This window comes from Neolamprologus multifasciatus, chromosome 10 (genome assembly GCF_963576455.1).
Source record: "Neolamprologus multifasciatus chromosome 10, fNeoMul1.2, whole genome shotgun sequence".
Taxonomy (NCBI): Eukaryota; Metazoa; Chordata; class Actinopteri; order Cichliformes; family Cichlidae; genus Neolamprologus; species Neolamprologus multifasciatus.
The window spans coordinates 25,053,539-25,069,895 of record NC_140448.1 but is presented as its reverse complement, the minus strand read 5'-3'; the positions used below and the strand labels follow the sequence as shown (position 1 = coordinate 25,069,895).

At 39.7% G+C, this 16,357-nt stretch overlaps 2 protein-coding genes across 2 annotated transcripts; one reads left to right on the top strand and one right to left on the bottom strand.

Moving 5' to 3' along the window:
* Nucleotides 1–200: 200 nt before the first annotated feature.
* On the bottom strand, nt 201–4,032 carry LOC146510363 (serine/threonine-protein kinase pim-2-like). Its single transcript, XM_085175505.1, has 6 exons — nt 3,852–4,032; nt 3,562–3,731; nt 3,119–3,379; nt 2,608–2,785; nt 2,342–2,512; nt 201–2,238 (listed from the first exon to the last, which is right to left on the bottom strand). The coding sequence occupies exons 1-6, from the start codon at nt 4,030–4,032 to the stop codon at nt 2,144–2,146; spliced, it is 1,056 nt and encodes a 351-aa protein (XP_085031631.1). The 3' UTR covers nt 201–2,143.
* Nucleotides 3,724–16,240, top strand: LOC146510362 (hepatic and glial cell adhesion molecule-like). The gene is made up of 7 exons (XM_085174981.1): nt 3,724–6,057; nt 10,155–10,496; nt 12,773–13,054; nt 14,020–14,113; nt 14,187–14,260; nt 14,378–14,451; nt 14,948–16,240. Exons 1-7 carry the CDS (start codon nt 5,895–5,897, stop codon nt 15,095–15,097), a joined length of 1,179 nt encoding a protein of 392 aa, XP_085031107.1. The 5' UTR covers nt 3,724–5,894; the 3' UTR covers nt 15,098–16,240.
* Nucleotides 16,241–16,357: the final 117 nt, after the last annotated feature.

Sequence of the window (16,357 nt, the reverse complement as noted above, 5' to 3'; positions counted from 1 at the left end):
TAAAGTAATTTGGAACTAGAAGATCTGTTCTATCAAAGTACCTGCTGCACTCAGTTCCACAATGGCTCTACCCATAAGGGCAGCAGAGAGGGGAATAAATTGGTAAAATACCAGTTAATGCATCATGCTATGGAAGCTGCACAAAACTGCTCAGACAAAGTCAATCACCAAGACATGTGGAACATGGGTGTAAAAAGCAGTTGTTTTTTTTTGTTTTTTTTTTTCCCTTCAGTAGTTTCTCCTTACACAAGCAATTAAGACAAATAGGCCAGTATGAAACCTGTGGAAGGCAAACAAAAACCCCATCTTCACATCAGAAAGCAGAGTCTAATTGGGGTGGAGGTATCAATAGAAATCTACTTAAGTTTACACGACTAAGTTGGATGATTTCTTATTTTTGTGTCTAGGTTGGGCTATGATACTGGAGCTGCTCCATCAGGAGACCGTTAAATATCAAGAAGTCCTGCTGCTCCTGAAAGGGAAGAAAGGCAGTTTGTACAGATATCTTTAATCACTACAGCCTTATCAGTTGTATACAATTCATGCAGTACCTCTTCAGATTGAGATGAGTGGTTTTTGTCAAACCATCAATTTTGTAGAGATTTTCAAACAGGGCCACCTTCAGTTAGAATAAACCTTTATTATCCCACGAATGAGAAATTTGGGTGTTACATAGCTTTTATAGCAAGAGGAATATAGACATAAGCAACTGAAAGTCATATGCATAAGTGTTCAGATATGTACACCAGTGTGGGGTGTGTGAAATATACAGTGTACAAACAAGATGCAATGAGTGGCAACAATTAAACCGATGATGAGTAACCATGTTAAACTGGTAGTCTAACAGCTGCTGGCAAGAATGACCTGCGGTAGCGCTCCTTCCTTCACTGTGGGTTTACTGCTGAACGAGCTGCTCATACAGTCTCATGCAGGAGATGGGTGTTGTCCATGATGGATATTAGCTTAGTTTCCCCAGTCCCTCTCTGCCATTCCAGACAACAGCATTTAATAATAATAAAAAAAGGCAGATGCCACAACAGTGTCGTAAAACGTCCCTAGAAGTCTTGTTCACCTCAAAGGATGTCAGACGCCGTAGCAGGTGAAGACGACTTAAACCCTTTTTGTAAAGAGCATTTGTATTCATGGAGCAATCTAGTTTGTTATTGAGGTGAACACCCAGGTATTTGTACTCCCCCACCATTTCAATGTCCAAACCCTGGATGTTCACTGGTGTAATAGGGGATGACTTCTTGCTGGAGTCAATCATCTGCTCTTTTTGTCTTGCTGGCTTAATGCAAAGATGGTTCTGTTCACACCAGCTGAGAACGTCATTAATGACTCCCTGTATTCCAGTTAGTTTCCCTTTGACACCCGACCCACAATGGCGGTGTCGTCTGAAAACTTCTGGAGATGGCAAGTGTCTGTGTTATAACTGAAGTCCACAGTGAAGAGAAAAGGGGCAAGTACTGTTCCTTGTGGGACCCCTATGTAACAGACTACCACCTCAGACACGCAGTCCCACAGCCTCGCATACTGGGGTCTACTAGTAAGGTAGTTAACAATCCATGTGGACAACAGATGGTCCACTTGCACTCCCTGCAGCTTCCCCCTAAGCACTGCGGGCTGGATTGTTTTGAAGGCACTGGAGAAATTACAAACATGACTCTTATATCAGGTGTCTTTATTAGGTGTGAAGTCAGGGCAACAGTTCTGAAGTGATTCGGTTCCTTTGTGTACGTTGTCTTTGGAACTGGCACCATGCAGGAGGTTTTCCATAGACTGAGGACCCTCTCCAGACTGAGGTTGCGGAGAGTTGTGAAAAGCTTTGGATGGGGGAGGGAAGGGCTTCTGAGTCAAACCTGTTAAAGAACTGGTTTAATCTATTGGCCCAAACCTGGTCTCCAGACTCTGGGCCTTCTCTGCTCGCTGTACTCCATCTGGTGATTGTATTCAGTCCTCTCCACACCGTAGCAGAACCAGTGCCGCAGGTGAATGGAATGTACTACTCTGTACCCATTTTACCTGATGGTCACAGAAACATGGGGAAAGATCATAAGAAACTGTCCAGCTTATATTACGTCACCTTAACAGAAAGCTAAAAATTAATAACTCTGTTCAATATTATAGTGTGTGTGTTACCATTTCAGTTTGAGAGCCACGGGTGCTGATAGAGTTGCTTCAGAGTGGGACGTTGCTCAGGAACTTGATTTAGACAAGTTCTCAAGAAATAACAGCAATCTGAGGAGCAACCAAAGGAAATGTGGTGAGATCTACAGTGATTTAAGAAGGTGAACTACACCAGACCTGTGCTGACAGTTCATCATGCAAGAGTGCGTCTTACTTTTTGAGAGCCTGTTGCTGATCTTTAGTTTGTGCCTGATAAACTCCTGGGTCTCAAACTGTTTTCTGTGGAGGCTTTCATAAAGTAGCACTCCCAGCTGCCACACTGTTGTAGGACCAGCACTGTAGCTGCAACAGCTGTACCACTCAGGAGGAGCGTGAGCAACTGTGCCTGCAAAACACAGGAATTAGACCTCATTAAGAAAAGGATTAAAGCAAATGGGTAAACTGGTAAACAAATAGGTAGGCTGAAGCAGGACAACGTACCACGGAACACTTTGAAGGAGTCTTCCTGCACAAAACAGCTAAGGCCAAAGTCAATCAGCCAAACACGTGGAACAGCTGAGCCAGTCTCTATTAGAACATTTTCCACCTTAATATCACGATGAAAGATGTTCTTGTCCTCAAACGCAGATGCTCCAGCGACCAGCTGTTTCAGTATGATCTGAAAGAGGCAAATAAACATGCTGTGTAAGGATTGCTAGTTCAAAGTACCATACTGCCATCCCCACAAGGCAGTCCTATTACTGTAATTACTTGTATAAAGATGGCATTAACAGGACTAAAATGAAAACTGCAGGACATGTTGCCAATTCCACACTTTGTTTAGGTGCTCAGGAGGTGAATAAATTTTTAATTCTCCTCCTCAGCATAGCTGAATTATAGGTAAATTTTGTTTGAGGCCTTCAAAGGTAGAAATGGTGAAAGGATACAGGCAATTTAGTATTGGCAATAGAAATGTTTAATACACACTTATAAAGACCCCCAATCATCTTACCTTGGCCACGCCCTCCTTTACACAACCTCCATTGACCTCAATGAACTGAAAGAGGTCCTGTGCAGGGATTGGTCGCTCAAGCACCAGAATTTGCTCCTCCTGTAGATTGTACCAATCCAGCAAGGACACAGATGTCGAGTTCAGCAGCTGTCCAGTTTTTCCATCCTGGAGTTCCAACATAATGGCCACCTCCACTGAAAGGCACTTTCCATCCTCAGCCTGTATCACCACCAAGTCAAAAGATTGGAGCGTTACAGAAACTCAAACTCATGAATAAACATCAGTTATTTCAGTGATGAATCATAGTAGTAACTGGTGTTGCTCACTTACCTTGTTTTCCCAAAAAATCTTGTTTTTTGGAATTAGTTTTATGGCCACCTACAAGAAACAAATAGGATTTTGGTTAGCGCTTCAGGATGATATAGTTTGCATTCTTTTCATGAAAAACATGTAACGATCCTTACCGGTAAATTGTCTGCTTTACGATAGCCAGCAAACACTGATCCAAATCCTCCTTCACCAAGTTGATGTTCCTGGACGTATCTGGCTTCAAATTCAGCTGAACGGACACAATCAAGAACCAATTTGGTTTCATAACGTGTGAGAAAGGACAATGGTTATATGGTACCAGTGTTACCTGAACTCTAACATAAGGGAATGTCTAAGATTAAGTATTTAATGAGTGTTAAATTAAGCACAATGTGGTTTGAGGGATTCAGAATTTCAAGCATACCTCTGCCAGTGTTCACAGAGGATGAAGTTGGATCATTCTCCTTGTAGTCCAAAGGTCCCTCGCCAGCTCCCCTGCTTGTCACAGACTCTGACAGCCTTGTCTTTTTGCTGAAGGCCTGTTCAGAACTGGCCTTCCTTTTGGTTGCCTTGCAGAGCTTGACTGATGTGTTCTGTGGTGCCATTGTGCTGTTTGTTGAAATAAAGGCAGACTACAGATGACCCTGAATTTATAGTGACCTGTAGCCATTGTCTGCATTGCTAGCGACTGCTCAGGCTACCTGATTAATCAGGTGGCTCATTAGCATGAGTGATTACAGGGTTCTGTTCACACTTACCGTAATCCTTTTCAGGGAATTGGAGCAGGGTGCGGCTTTTGTGCAATGCCTTTTGATCATGATTGAATTTAAAAGTTTCAGGTTAGTTTCTGTTCATAACGTTTTTTAATTATCTATTGGTAATTTTTAAATTCCAATGGTTGATTTTAGTTTCCACTATGTATTACATAATTTTATTCCAAATAGATTACAATATATTAAAGAGTGACTTTAAGTGGTTTAAGCCACTGCAAAAGTAAAGATATTTTTCCTTGGGCCCACCAATGTAATCAGTATGCTATATTGCAACTGTTAAAGCACAATGAGGGGGAAAAACAGAATACAAGATAATGAAAGAAAAGACAATGCAATGAAACTAATAATGATCATACAATTACCCACCCTTTGTCACAGCTGCAGCAACAGATGTGTGGAGTCACAAGAGAAGGATCCAAGTGCTGGCACTGGCTTTACTGCGAGTGAACCTTTTTATTTTCAATTCGAACAAGTGGAAATGGCAAGGACAGAAACTTAGAAAAACCTAAACTGGGAAAGCTAGCTAAAAAAACCTGCAGCTAGAACACGATGACGCAAAGAATTATACACAGGTGGACCTGCAACAAGCGGGGGGGAGGGCTTAAATACACAGGTGGTAACGAGGGAGTGGGAAACAGAAACAACTAATTACACATAACGAGACCAAGGAAGCAAAGCAGAACATGCTGACAAAGGACAGGGATTATCAAAGTAAGACAGGAAACACACAGGCTGAACTCAAGACATGTAAGCTTAACACTCGTGACTGGAGGAATGAAACAGAGACAAGACTCACAAAATACAAGACCCGACTAGACACTTGGGGAGGTAAAACATGATCACTAACAGCAAGGAACTAAACAACCTAACAAAAACCACTCAGAGAACCTAAACTAAATATTCTTTAAACCCCAAAACACAGTCAAATAGGGACGGAACAGTAACATAAACACAACAACCAACTGATACAAAACCAAGGAATATCAATCATACACACACACGGACACTGGGTCACCCTTTATCTAAAACTTAAACACACAAGCCAGCAGACGGTGCTGCACTGAACTGAACCGAAAAACCAGTTTATTTGTTCAGGATTTTTTTTTTTTTTTTTTTTTTTTTTTGAGTAATAAACGCAACTATGGTTTTTCTCAGTGGTTGACATGGTCAAGAAGTGGTTGCCTTCTTGTGGTCAATTCCTGGCCCCCACACAGGTTGTAACACATGACTAATGTGACTATGACTGAAAAAGGAGTTTCAGGATTTTACACAATGCAGCATTTTCTCATAAAACAGAAAGCACCTGTGTTTATTTATTTACTTCTCTTTTAAACCACTGGTATCTTTATGTCTAAAAATAGTGTATGTTAGTATGATTGTAGATTATATGTGCATTGTCCTTAAAAGTTTAGATGGAAGCAGATTACAATGGATAAAATTGTCTAGGCTACACATTGGGCGCTTTGTCAATGATAAATGTTTGGTCCAGGATGCCTAATCTCAATGTTTGTATTTTGTTAATTTATGAACTCTGAAATCTCACCACAGTAAAGCATTGTTGATATGAAATTTGTTTTTCCCAATAAAAATGTAGACCCATCTATAGACACACACACACACACACACGCTTTTGTCCTCTTTCTACAGTGGCTTTTGTGAACAACATGTACTCAGTTCCAGCAGAGCCTGAATGAATGACTGTGTCCTCTGTCCAGCCCAGAAGCACAAATCATGCTGCTCGTCTGGGAGGAAAACAAAGCTTGAGACCCAAGATGAAGGAAGAGAAGGGTGCTCCATTGAAAAACAAAATAATTTACCAGATTTTTTTGCTTGTGTGTTTTGGTTTCTGCAATTCAGGTATGTTACTTGTTCTTTTATATGGGTGCTTGAATCTTATTCTCCAGAAGAGCAAATACTTGCCTAGTACAAGTCTATATATTCTTAATGTACTGGATTATTAGGATTTGTGCATAAAACAGTGTGTAGCAGATACATTTGTCTACGTGTACTGCTGACATTTGCAAATCTTTAGAAAACTGAAATTTGCTTCTTTTTTAATGTAATTTTTCATGTTATTGCATCACCAAGTCATTAAATGAACAGATGCTTCTAGTAGATTTTGCAAATTAACAGAAACATTTCAGAATAACTGAATTATAGGAGCAGGTGGAGTTTTTATAATTGCTAGCTGTGGCGTGGATGGAAATGGCAACAACAGCTCCAGATACGGTTGCGTACTTTGATCTAATTAGAAATAGTATTGAGAAATATGGTATGATCACTAGTTTCTGATCATTTTTGCAACATTTTGCCTATTTTAATGTTTCAATGGTGTTACAAAAAGTACGGCTTCAGAGAATATAGATTTAAATTTGATTACATGAGGTTCTGGAGGTGTTTTGTGCCCATTCTTCCAAGTAATAAGGGCTCACAGACTAGAGCCAGTGTTTTCAGCTGTTTTCAGCTGTGGCTGGGTGTCATCACTGTCCTGCCATTGTTGTGGTTAGCAACAGAGTTACTGAGCTGCTCTGTTTCTGCAGAGCTAGCGTGGTGTCTGGATTGCTCCCATTGCTCTTTTCATGAACTGCCAAGAAGGAAATTTCAACAAACAATCCTCACTTTTGTTGGTTCATGCTGGCCCATCCCAAAGTCTAAAAGCCATCACCATGGTAATATAGATCTGTCATGCAAAGGCTTCCAGTATACAACAGTGACGGGGTGCAGTGCCCGCTTTCCCACAATGATAAAGTATTTGGTCTTCATCTAACCACTGTATCACTTCCCAAAGTTAAAATACTGATAAATTATAATATATTTATGTAAATTATTTAATTGTGCACAAATTCTTCATTGGCAGTAGATTAGTTGGGCCCTTATTCTATTCAGATACGTAGAATATTCAAAAAGGCATGGGTGTGTAGTTACTTTTAAATCATTGAAGCTTTCCAACTGTAAACAATACATTCATTGTCAACTTTGTCAAGCTGGAACGTGTATTAAGGTTTTTTATGTCTTAAAAAAAGTCACTAGGCTTTCAGGACTGTCCAGTGGCAGCACTTCCTCTTTGAATACTGCTGGTTATATAAATATTACATATTTATAGTTTGCAGAATTTACATTTTTCAGTAACCTGGAGTGTAAAAAGTTAAGATAACTCTGTCTGATTCATAGATATAATATAAACCTATATTTTAAGATTATGCATAGCCCCGCTATTCTTTTGTGTTAATTTTCTACTTACTTTTTCTAGGTTCATGCATTTGCTTCAGAACATTTCTTATCTCAAGAGTATAATATTTTTAATTAAATTAGGGTCAATTCAATGTTATTTATATAGCGCCAAATCACAACAACAGTCGCCTCAAGGCGCTTTATATTGTGAGGTAGACCCTACAATAATACATACAGAGAAAAACCCAACAATCATATGACCCCCTATGAGCAAGCACTTTGACGACAGTGGGAAGGAAAAATTCCCTTTTAATAGGAAGAAACCTCCGGCAGAACCAGGCTCAGGCAGGGGCAGCCATCTGCTGCGACCGGTTGGGGTGAAAGAAGGAAGACAGGATAAAGACATGCTGTGGAAGAGAGACAGAGATTAATATCAGCAGAGAGGTCTATTAACACATAGTGAGTGAAAAAGGTGACTGAAAAGGAAAAACTCAATGGTAAATGGACTGGTTCTTGTATAGTGCTTTTCTACTCTTCTGAGCACTCAAAGCGCTTTATACAACTTGTGCATTCACCCATTCGCACATTTCTCTAGGTGCTTTCTAGATAACATTCACACACATTCATACTCAGATGGATGCATCGGCGAGCAATTTGGGGTTAGTATCTTGCCCAAGGATATTTGGCATGCAGACTAGGGGAAGCCAGGAATCGAACCACCAACCTTCCGATCAGTAGATGACCTGCTCTACCACCTGAGCTACAGCCACCCAATGCATCATGGGAATCCCCCAGCAGCCTACGCCTATTGCAGCATAACTAAGGGAGGATTCAGGGTCGCCTGATCCAGCCCAAACTATATGCTTTAGCAAAAAGGAAAGTTTTAAGCCTAATCTTAAAAGTAGAGATAGTGTCTGTCTCCTGGATCCAACCTGGAAGCTGCTTTCATAGAAGAGTGGCCTGAAAACTGAAGGCTCTCCCTCCCATTCTACTTTTAAATACTCTAGGAACAACAAGTAAGCCTGCAGTGCGAGAGCGAAGTGCTCTAATGGGGTGATATGGTACTACAAGGTCATTAAGATAAGATGGGGCCTGATTATTTAAGACCTTGTATGTGAGGAGCAGGATTTTAAATTCAATTCTGGATTTAAAAGGGAGCCATTGAAGGGAAGCCAATACAGGAGAAATATGCTCTCTCTTTCCAGTCCCTGTCAGTACTCTTGCTGCAGCATTTTGGATTAGCTGAAGGCTTTTCAGGGAGTTTTTTAGGAAATCCTGATAATCGAGAATTGCAGCAGTCCAGCCTAGAAGTAATAAATGCATGAACTAGTTTTTCAGCGTCACTCTGAGACAGGATATTTCTAATTTTAGAGATGTTGTGCAAATGGAAGAAAGCAGTCCTACATATTTGTTTAATATGTGCATTGAAGGACATATCCTGGTCAAATGAATTATGAAGGTTCCTCACAGTGTTACTGGGGGCCAAGGTAATGCCATCCAGAGCAAGAATCTGGTACCATATTTCTAAGATTTTCAACTTAAAGCTTCATTATCTTTATTTTAATCAGTAAAATTCAGGAAACTCACGGCAGCAGAAAAATAACTTCAACTATTTTAAAAAGACATTTTAAGTAAAAAAAAACAAACACTAAAAACATTTTTTTTTCTTTTTATGGTACAAATGTAAAGTAGCCACAAAAAAAATCTTAAACTTTAAATAGAATTTTAATCTTATACGACCAAATCACAAAACAGTCTTGTAGCATTTTATGTTGTAAGGTCAACCTTACATTGTTGTAGATATGAATTCAGGGTCATATAAATAACTCTCTGGGAAAAGTTAGGAGGCAACAGTATCTCAACCACCAAGCTAAAGAAGGGCAGCCAAGGGAAGTAAGCAGACAAAAGAATAGCATAAAGAAAGAAGTCTAAAAATTACATGTTGAAGCAAAAACCTTCACTGAAATATTTGAAAAGCATCAAACATCTAGTTGTGACTGGAATATCATACCAGTTATGCAACCTCCAGTCTTTATTTGGGGGGGAGCCCATTTACAGGTTGCACTGCTTGCAGTTACAACAGAGGAAACTACAGGACCAGTTACGGAGGTGTGGCAACAAGCGCAGTCACATAATATGTTTTGTGATGCTTTACATGATTAGTTGTTGTTCAACTAACTTAAACTGCTGATAATGCTGCCCAGATAAACCTAATCATTCGAAATTTGTTCTCTTAAGCAGATGACCTAAAACTAACAAGAAACTCTTGTAGTCTTTGAAGTGTTTAGAGTATTTAAAGTATTCACTGTTGAAATTCATGGCTATGAAATAGTGGAGTGGGATGATTTTAAAGTAGCCTACACAACATTTCTGTATTCAGTTACCAGTTTATTAAGTATACTTATATATTATTAAAGTATTATTATTAAGATAAAGATAAAGATTTTCAAACAAGATGAAAAAGTTTTACCTTTTTTCAGAGTTGCTGATTGAGTTCTGATCATCTGGGTGTAGGTGCCTGTAATTAATGGTGGAGAGTGTTGGTGTAGAGCAATGACTGTTTTCTACAGTCATTGGTGTAGAGCTGCATGATGCTATTTTTCATGCCAGTGTAGTTGTTGTAAAGTGCATTAGAAATATTTGATGGAAAAACATTGTTCCCCAAAATCTGGCACCCCAAAAAACCAGTCATCTTAAAACTCTGTAGTATCAGTTAACTTTTACAATTTGTTTAAAATGGAAAAGAAACTTCTCAGGGACCTTTCTTCTTTGTTTCTGTGCAGGTGGAGTGTTGGCAGTGAATATGACTATCCCAAATACTCTCATTAGAGGTAAATTAGGAGGGGAGGCCCTTCTGTCAGTCCGCTATGATAGTTTCAGCTTAGACCTGCCAGTTATCAAGTGGCTACTTAAAAGGGAAAAATCTGTCACGGTTGTCCAATCGATTGGAACGGACATCATTGGGACGCTGAGGCCCGAGTACCGGGATCGTATCCTGGTATTTGGGAATGGGACTCTGCTTCTCCACAACCTCAGATTTGCTGATGATGGAACATATGACGTAGAGATCTCCATCACAGATGATACCTTTCCAGGAGAGGGCAGCATCACACTCACTGTGGATGGTAGGAGGACATGTCCATTTGTACAATTCTGTAATGTTTTCAGGTGTAAAAGCACATTTTATTAACCCTTGTCTGCTGTTGCAGGATGCAACACTATCAGTTTTAATATATAGAGAGAGATGTGTTTATTGTCTGAACTATAAGTTTAAACCACGATGATTCAAAACACTTACCTAGACTATAAAAAAGCCATTAGTGATCTGTTCAGCATGAAAATTTGGAGCTAAACCTGCTGAACTATAATTTAACACTCATATTTATCTTTCTTTCCTCCTGCTAAGCTGCCTATGAGTCTTTGTGGCTCTTTGTTCATCTTGCACACCATTAGTCTTGCTCTGAGTTCAGGTTTCTGAATCATTGTGTGTTTCAGACGTACTCAAACACTCAGGTGCTTCTGCAAACATTTTATCCCACAATGCAAAAGGATTTTATTAAACTGTACTGCACCGTTCACGCTTTGTAATCAGCTTTCTTTCCGGACAGTTTTAAAGTCCTTACACATCCACATGTTTTTCTCTTTGCCTGATTGGGCTACTGTTCAAGTTGTAGGTGGCTGAAAGAATGCCGGGAATCTCATGAAGTCACTCCATGAATTATTTGGCTGTACTGATATGTCGGGTGTTAGCAGACAGGCACACAGATGTAAATCATCTAATTTTTATTAGCATAATTTTATGGAACAATAATTAACTTTAACTTTATTTTTTCTTTACTTTTTAGGCTCTGTTGAGACATTTTGTTGAGACTTTTTCATCTATATTATTTAAGATGAGCATGCAAATGCACATGGTCATGCCAGCTCAAACTTTTTCCACAATAGTTTGACTATTGACTAGTTTGAAGTGCTGTTTTGCTTGTTGAATTTAAATAGAGTGCAACCCACTGGCATAAACAAAATAAATAAATAGTTCCGGAGGCGAGGTCACTGAGGCAGTTAAACAACTTCTTGGTGGCAGAGCCCCTGGTGTTGATGAGGTCCGCCCCGAGTTCCTGAAGGCTCTGGACGTTGTAGGGCTGTCCTGGTTGACACGCCTCTACAATGTTGCGTGGAGATCAGGGGCAGTGCCCCTGGATTGGCAGACCGGGGTGGTGGTCCCCATCTTTAAGAAGGGGGACCGGAGGAGTGTGTTCCAACTACAGGGGGATCACACTCCTCAGCCTCCCTGGGAAAGTCTATGCCAGGGTGCTGGAAAGGAGAGTTCAGCAGGAATGAGGATTAGCACCTCCAAATCTGAGGCCATAGTTCTCAGCCGGAAAAGGGTGGAGTGCCCACCCTTTTCGGGGATGAGTTCCTGCCCCAAGTGGAGGGGTTCAAGTATCTCGGGGTTTTGTTCGCGAGTGATGGGAGAAGGGAGCCGGAGATCGACAGATAGATTGGTGCCGCGGCTGCACCGATGCGGATGCTGCACCGGTCCGTCGTGGTGAAGAGGGAGCTGAGTGTAAGAGCGAAGCTCTCAATTTACCGGTTGATCTACGTCCCTACGCTCACCTATGGCCACGAGCTGTGGGTAGTGACCGAAAAGACGAGATCGCGGATACAAGCGGCGGAAATTAGCTTCCTCCAAAGGGTGGCTGGCCTCTCCCTTAGAGATAGGGTGAGAAGTTCGGCCATCCAGGAGGGGCTCAGAGTAGAGCCGCTGCTCCTCCATATAGTGGATATATTGCACAAAGGATATTAAAGTTGCCAGGCAGGAGGCAACTTTAGACCACAAAGAAGATTTGTGCCTTTAGTGGAAAAGGGATAGTGTGAGGCTGTGGCGACCCCTAAAGGGACCATGCAAAAGGAGAAGATTAATATATTGTCTGATGTTATGATAGAAGTTATTCCCTGAGAAATTATAAGTAATAGACTTACTTCTTGAAACCAAGCACACCATTGTTTTTATTGTGACATTACCAATAAGTTTGATGTGTCACATGGCCCTCTTCCTATTGAAAAAACAAAAGTTGTATCCAAGATGGCCGACTTCTAAATGACCCCCTGGTCACCACCCATCTTAAGGAGTTTGCCCCCTCTCATATACTAATGTGCCACAAACAGGACTTTAATATCACCAACCATTCCGATTTTATTACGGTGTATCCATATAAATGGCCCACCCTGTAGAAAAAAACTAATATTCTTGGCATAATTTATTTCAAAAGTTCCTTCAGTGTTTCTTGCATGTGTAAAGACTACAAGAAAGACACGACTTCAAAAAAGGACAGCAGCATGTTTATTGTTTTTATCTGCTAACATATCCAGAACTATTGTATCTACTGTCTCTTGTATCCAGAACCTATATCCAGGCCTTATATCAACATGGAGTCTTCATCATTACTGGAGCTTAGCGAAAATGTTGTCCTCAACTGCTCTCATGACAATGGAACCAGGACTACATACAGGTGGTTCAAAGGCGGAAAACTCCTGACCAATGAGACAAGGTTCGTGTTTTCTCCTGATCAGAAGCTTTTGACCATCAAGCGGGTGTTGATGGCAGATGATGATGTCTACAGCTGCACAGTGGAGAATCCGGTGGGAAATATGACAAGTCTGCCAATTAGACTGACTGTGTACAGTAAGTAACACTGCCTTAGTTAGTTATTGCAATGTCAACAAGGGTTAAAAACATCATGGTAGACACAGAGACATGGGCAGCAGATTTCAGTTGAATTCAGTTTTATTTTTATAGCCTCAGTTCAAAACAAGTTTCATCTCAAGGCCTGTAAATAATTGCATAATTTAATAAAGGTGGTGATTTTGACTACAAAGTATTGCAGTGCACTGCCTAAAATATTAAATTCAGTAGTATAATTTCAGGTGTTTAGTTTTTGTTCCGTTAACAGTTTAATAGCTCATTTGAAAGACTGGTTCAGGCTGTCCTGAGGGTGACATAACTTATATAACTATGCAGCTGAGAACACGGTAGGTCTACATAAAGTAAAGAAAATAGTTCCTTCAGTTGATCAGAGAGGATGCTTTTCTACATTGCTAAATTTTCCCTAAATCTTTTGACAGATTTCTCTCAGAAATTACAAATGTCTGTCTTCTGGTAGGGATGGAGGAAAAGTCTGAGGTTTTTGAAAGCCAAAGAAAGGTGTCTTTGAAAGACCTGCATAATGCATTGCGTATCTGCCATTCGCAGCAGACACATGAGGCATGGAGCAGGTCGTCAAAGACACAGCTCAGTAAATAAATAACATCTCATGACTCAGATCTCTGGAGGAGCAGGAAAGTAATATAAAAAGAAAAAAACACTACATGAACGGTGCTAGGCCACAGTTGACTGTTTTTTTTTAAAAGATCAAGTTTAAGCAGGGTTGACAACATATACATTGCTCATCAATGATAATGTGATAGTGATGTGAAAGGCTGGTACAAACTAGTACAAAAATAGTGAAAAACAGACCCAGAAGGTATATGTGTGTCACATGGGCATAAAGAGAAGGAATACTGTGTGTAATACCATTAGCTCCAGTTGCACATTTTGTTTTGTTAGTGCCTGTGTTGTTCATTAATTGTAATCTTGTACATTCTAACCAGAAAGAAGTTCCCTTTATATCATCCTTTCTACTGGAGGCATCTTTCTTTTGATCACCTTGGTGACTATATGTGCCTGCTGGACACCTTCTAAAAAGTAAGACTGGCTATTAAATAATTGAATTCAATGCCAAGTATCACAAAACTGATCAAATATTTTGTCTACACAGACCAAGACAGCCCCCTAGAAAGCACCTCTCCAGGTTTTATAACCGCTCTCACCAAACACCAATCAATCGCACAGGTAAAGTATAGCTGTGATGACAGTCATGAAATGTGAAAACAAAGTGTGAATTTGTATTCAAATAATAATAAATTTGAATACAATTTTTTTTTTTTTTTTTTTTTTACTTCATCACAGATTGTGTGCTTCCAAAAATGCCACAGCACAATGGGACAAATGCAGTAACTTCACTTTACATCCTCCAGCAAAAGGTAACACTTTTCATTAACAGTCTTATTTTATTACATTCTGTGAGTCGTGAATAACACCACAACAAATCTAAAGCAATCTGAAACTATCATCTAACAAATTTTGTCTTCTATTGCATAATCTTTAGGCATAAAACCCACAAGTCACTACAAGGAATACATGCAACATTATGTTCTGGCAAAAAAGTACTAAGGAACGTTTATAAAACTCAAGGCTAGCCAGTTTAATAGCTGCATGGACAGACAGACCAGCTATAAGGTGCTCATTATAAACTGTCTCATTAGCTGCAGATACTTCAAAACCAAGCTATCCAAATCTTTTTGGTCATTTAATAGCAGCTTATCAGTCTCACAGGCTAAGCTCAGTATACCGAAACCAGTGAGTTTCGCTATTAGGTAATCTGAGAGCCATCTACACAAATAGCCACAATGAAATTTAATAAAAGTAAAATATTACTTTTGGAGAGTGAAGTTGGGCTCATGCCACTGTGTTTTGCAGGACCCTTCCACAGATGACTCCTCCAGCAACAGTATTGGATCTCCATCTGAACTTGACAACCCACCATGCTACACCACTTCCCCCACATATACTGATCCTATTACTCTTACTGCTGGCTCCCCTGCTCGCATCTCCCGTAAGCATACCTGATGGGTCATCGGTTTAAACAGTCCACAGTACAACAAACAGAAGGTTACATGCTCTACATTCTACTGCTCCAAAATGCAAAGTACTCTAGACATCCTGGAGAGTGTCGTAAAGTGAAGAAAATGCTGTGAATTAAACACTGTAACTTAAATAACAGTTGTTTTAAAGTTTAGTAGCACAGCCTGGAATGAAATATGAGGACAGTTTGACATTAGAGTCAAAATGTTTCAGTTTTTATGATTTAAAATTTTTATTTGGTTTGTTACTCGACACCATTGCAGTTTGTTACATGTCAATTCCAGACATATAACTGACTTGTTATCTCTCTGCTATGTGAAATTTTCTGTATACATAAAAATACAGATTACTTTGTGAAATAATGTAAATTAGTATTTTAGTTCTACTAGATTGCTTAATTTATGTGTATACAGTGACGAAACCATGTTGGGGTAGGATAGGGGGCCATGGTATTTGAATTTTATACATACTTTAATAAAAATGTAGAATTATCAGAAATTTGTCTTTGTGGTATTTTGGAAAGACTGACCTGTGCCAGTTGACGTGAACAAGTAGCGCCCTTGTTTGCTTGTCATTTATCATAGATAGATTAGTAGATTTAATTTTTAACAACAACATTTGCCTCAAGCTGCTTTATATTGTAAGGTAAACCCTCTACAATAATACAGAGAAAACAGGGAAGATCCCATCAGATGACAGTGACACAACTGTCATTGATGTCCACTACCGCTGATCAAAAAGAAGTTTTCATCATAACCATCTTCCCATTTTAGGACATGGGTGTCTAATTTTTACTTACCAGTCTATACTAATCGGTCTTGAAGAACCGAGGCCTTGTTACAGAGGTAAAATTCAAATGTTCAGCATGGGCAGGATGAGGAAAAATGTGGTATTTTTAACAGTTTTGCTTTCTTTATACATAAAGAAATGGTGTAATTTATGCCATGTTCCTTCATGCCTAAGGCACTGAACATATTACATATCAACATGAGTATCCTTCTGTTTTTCAACTCTTGGGCTGCATTCAGACCCAGGGGAGTAAAGCTAAAAATTTTGAATTCTCTATTGTTCAGAAATTGATACTAGAATATAGTACTGTGATTTTTGTTTTTTTGTTTTTTTTATGTCACTTACCTTAATACTGGTGGAACTATACCAATAGCCCTTTAGACCCAGGGGAGTACAGGGAGCAATTTTGAGAAATTGATAATAGAGCATAAGACTGTCTTCTTCCAACACACAGAG

Excerpts from the sequence above, each read along its gene's own strand:
- LOC146510363 (XM_085175505.1), bottom strand. The coding sequence starts at position 4,032 with ATGGCACCACAGAACACATCAGTCAAGCTCTGCAAGGCAACCAAAAGG. Across the intron at positions 3,732-3,851 it reads CTCTGTGAACACTGGCAGAG|TGTCCTTTCTCACACGTTAT; the intron begins GTATGCTTGAAA and ends CCATATAACCAT. Across the intron at positions 2,513-2,607 it reads CTCCTTCAAAGTGTTCCGTG|GCACAGTTGCTCACGCTCCT; the intron begins GTACGTTGTCCT and ends TGTGTTTTGCAG.
- LOC146510362 (XM_085174981.1), top strand. The coding sequence starts at position 5,895 with ATGACTGTGTCCTCTGTCCAGCCCAGAAGCACAAATCATGCTGCTCGT. Across the intron at positions 10,497-12,772 it reads CATCACACTCACTGTGGATG|AACCTATATCCAGGCCTTAT; the intron begins GTAGGAGGACAT and ends TCTTGTATCCAG. Across the intron at positions 14,452-14,947 it reads TTTACATCCTCCAGCAAAAG|GACCCTTCCACAGATGACTC; the intron begins GTAACACTTTTC and ends TGTGTTTTGCAG.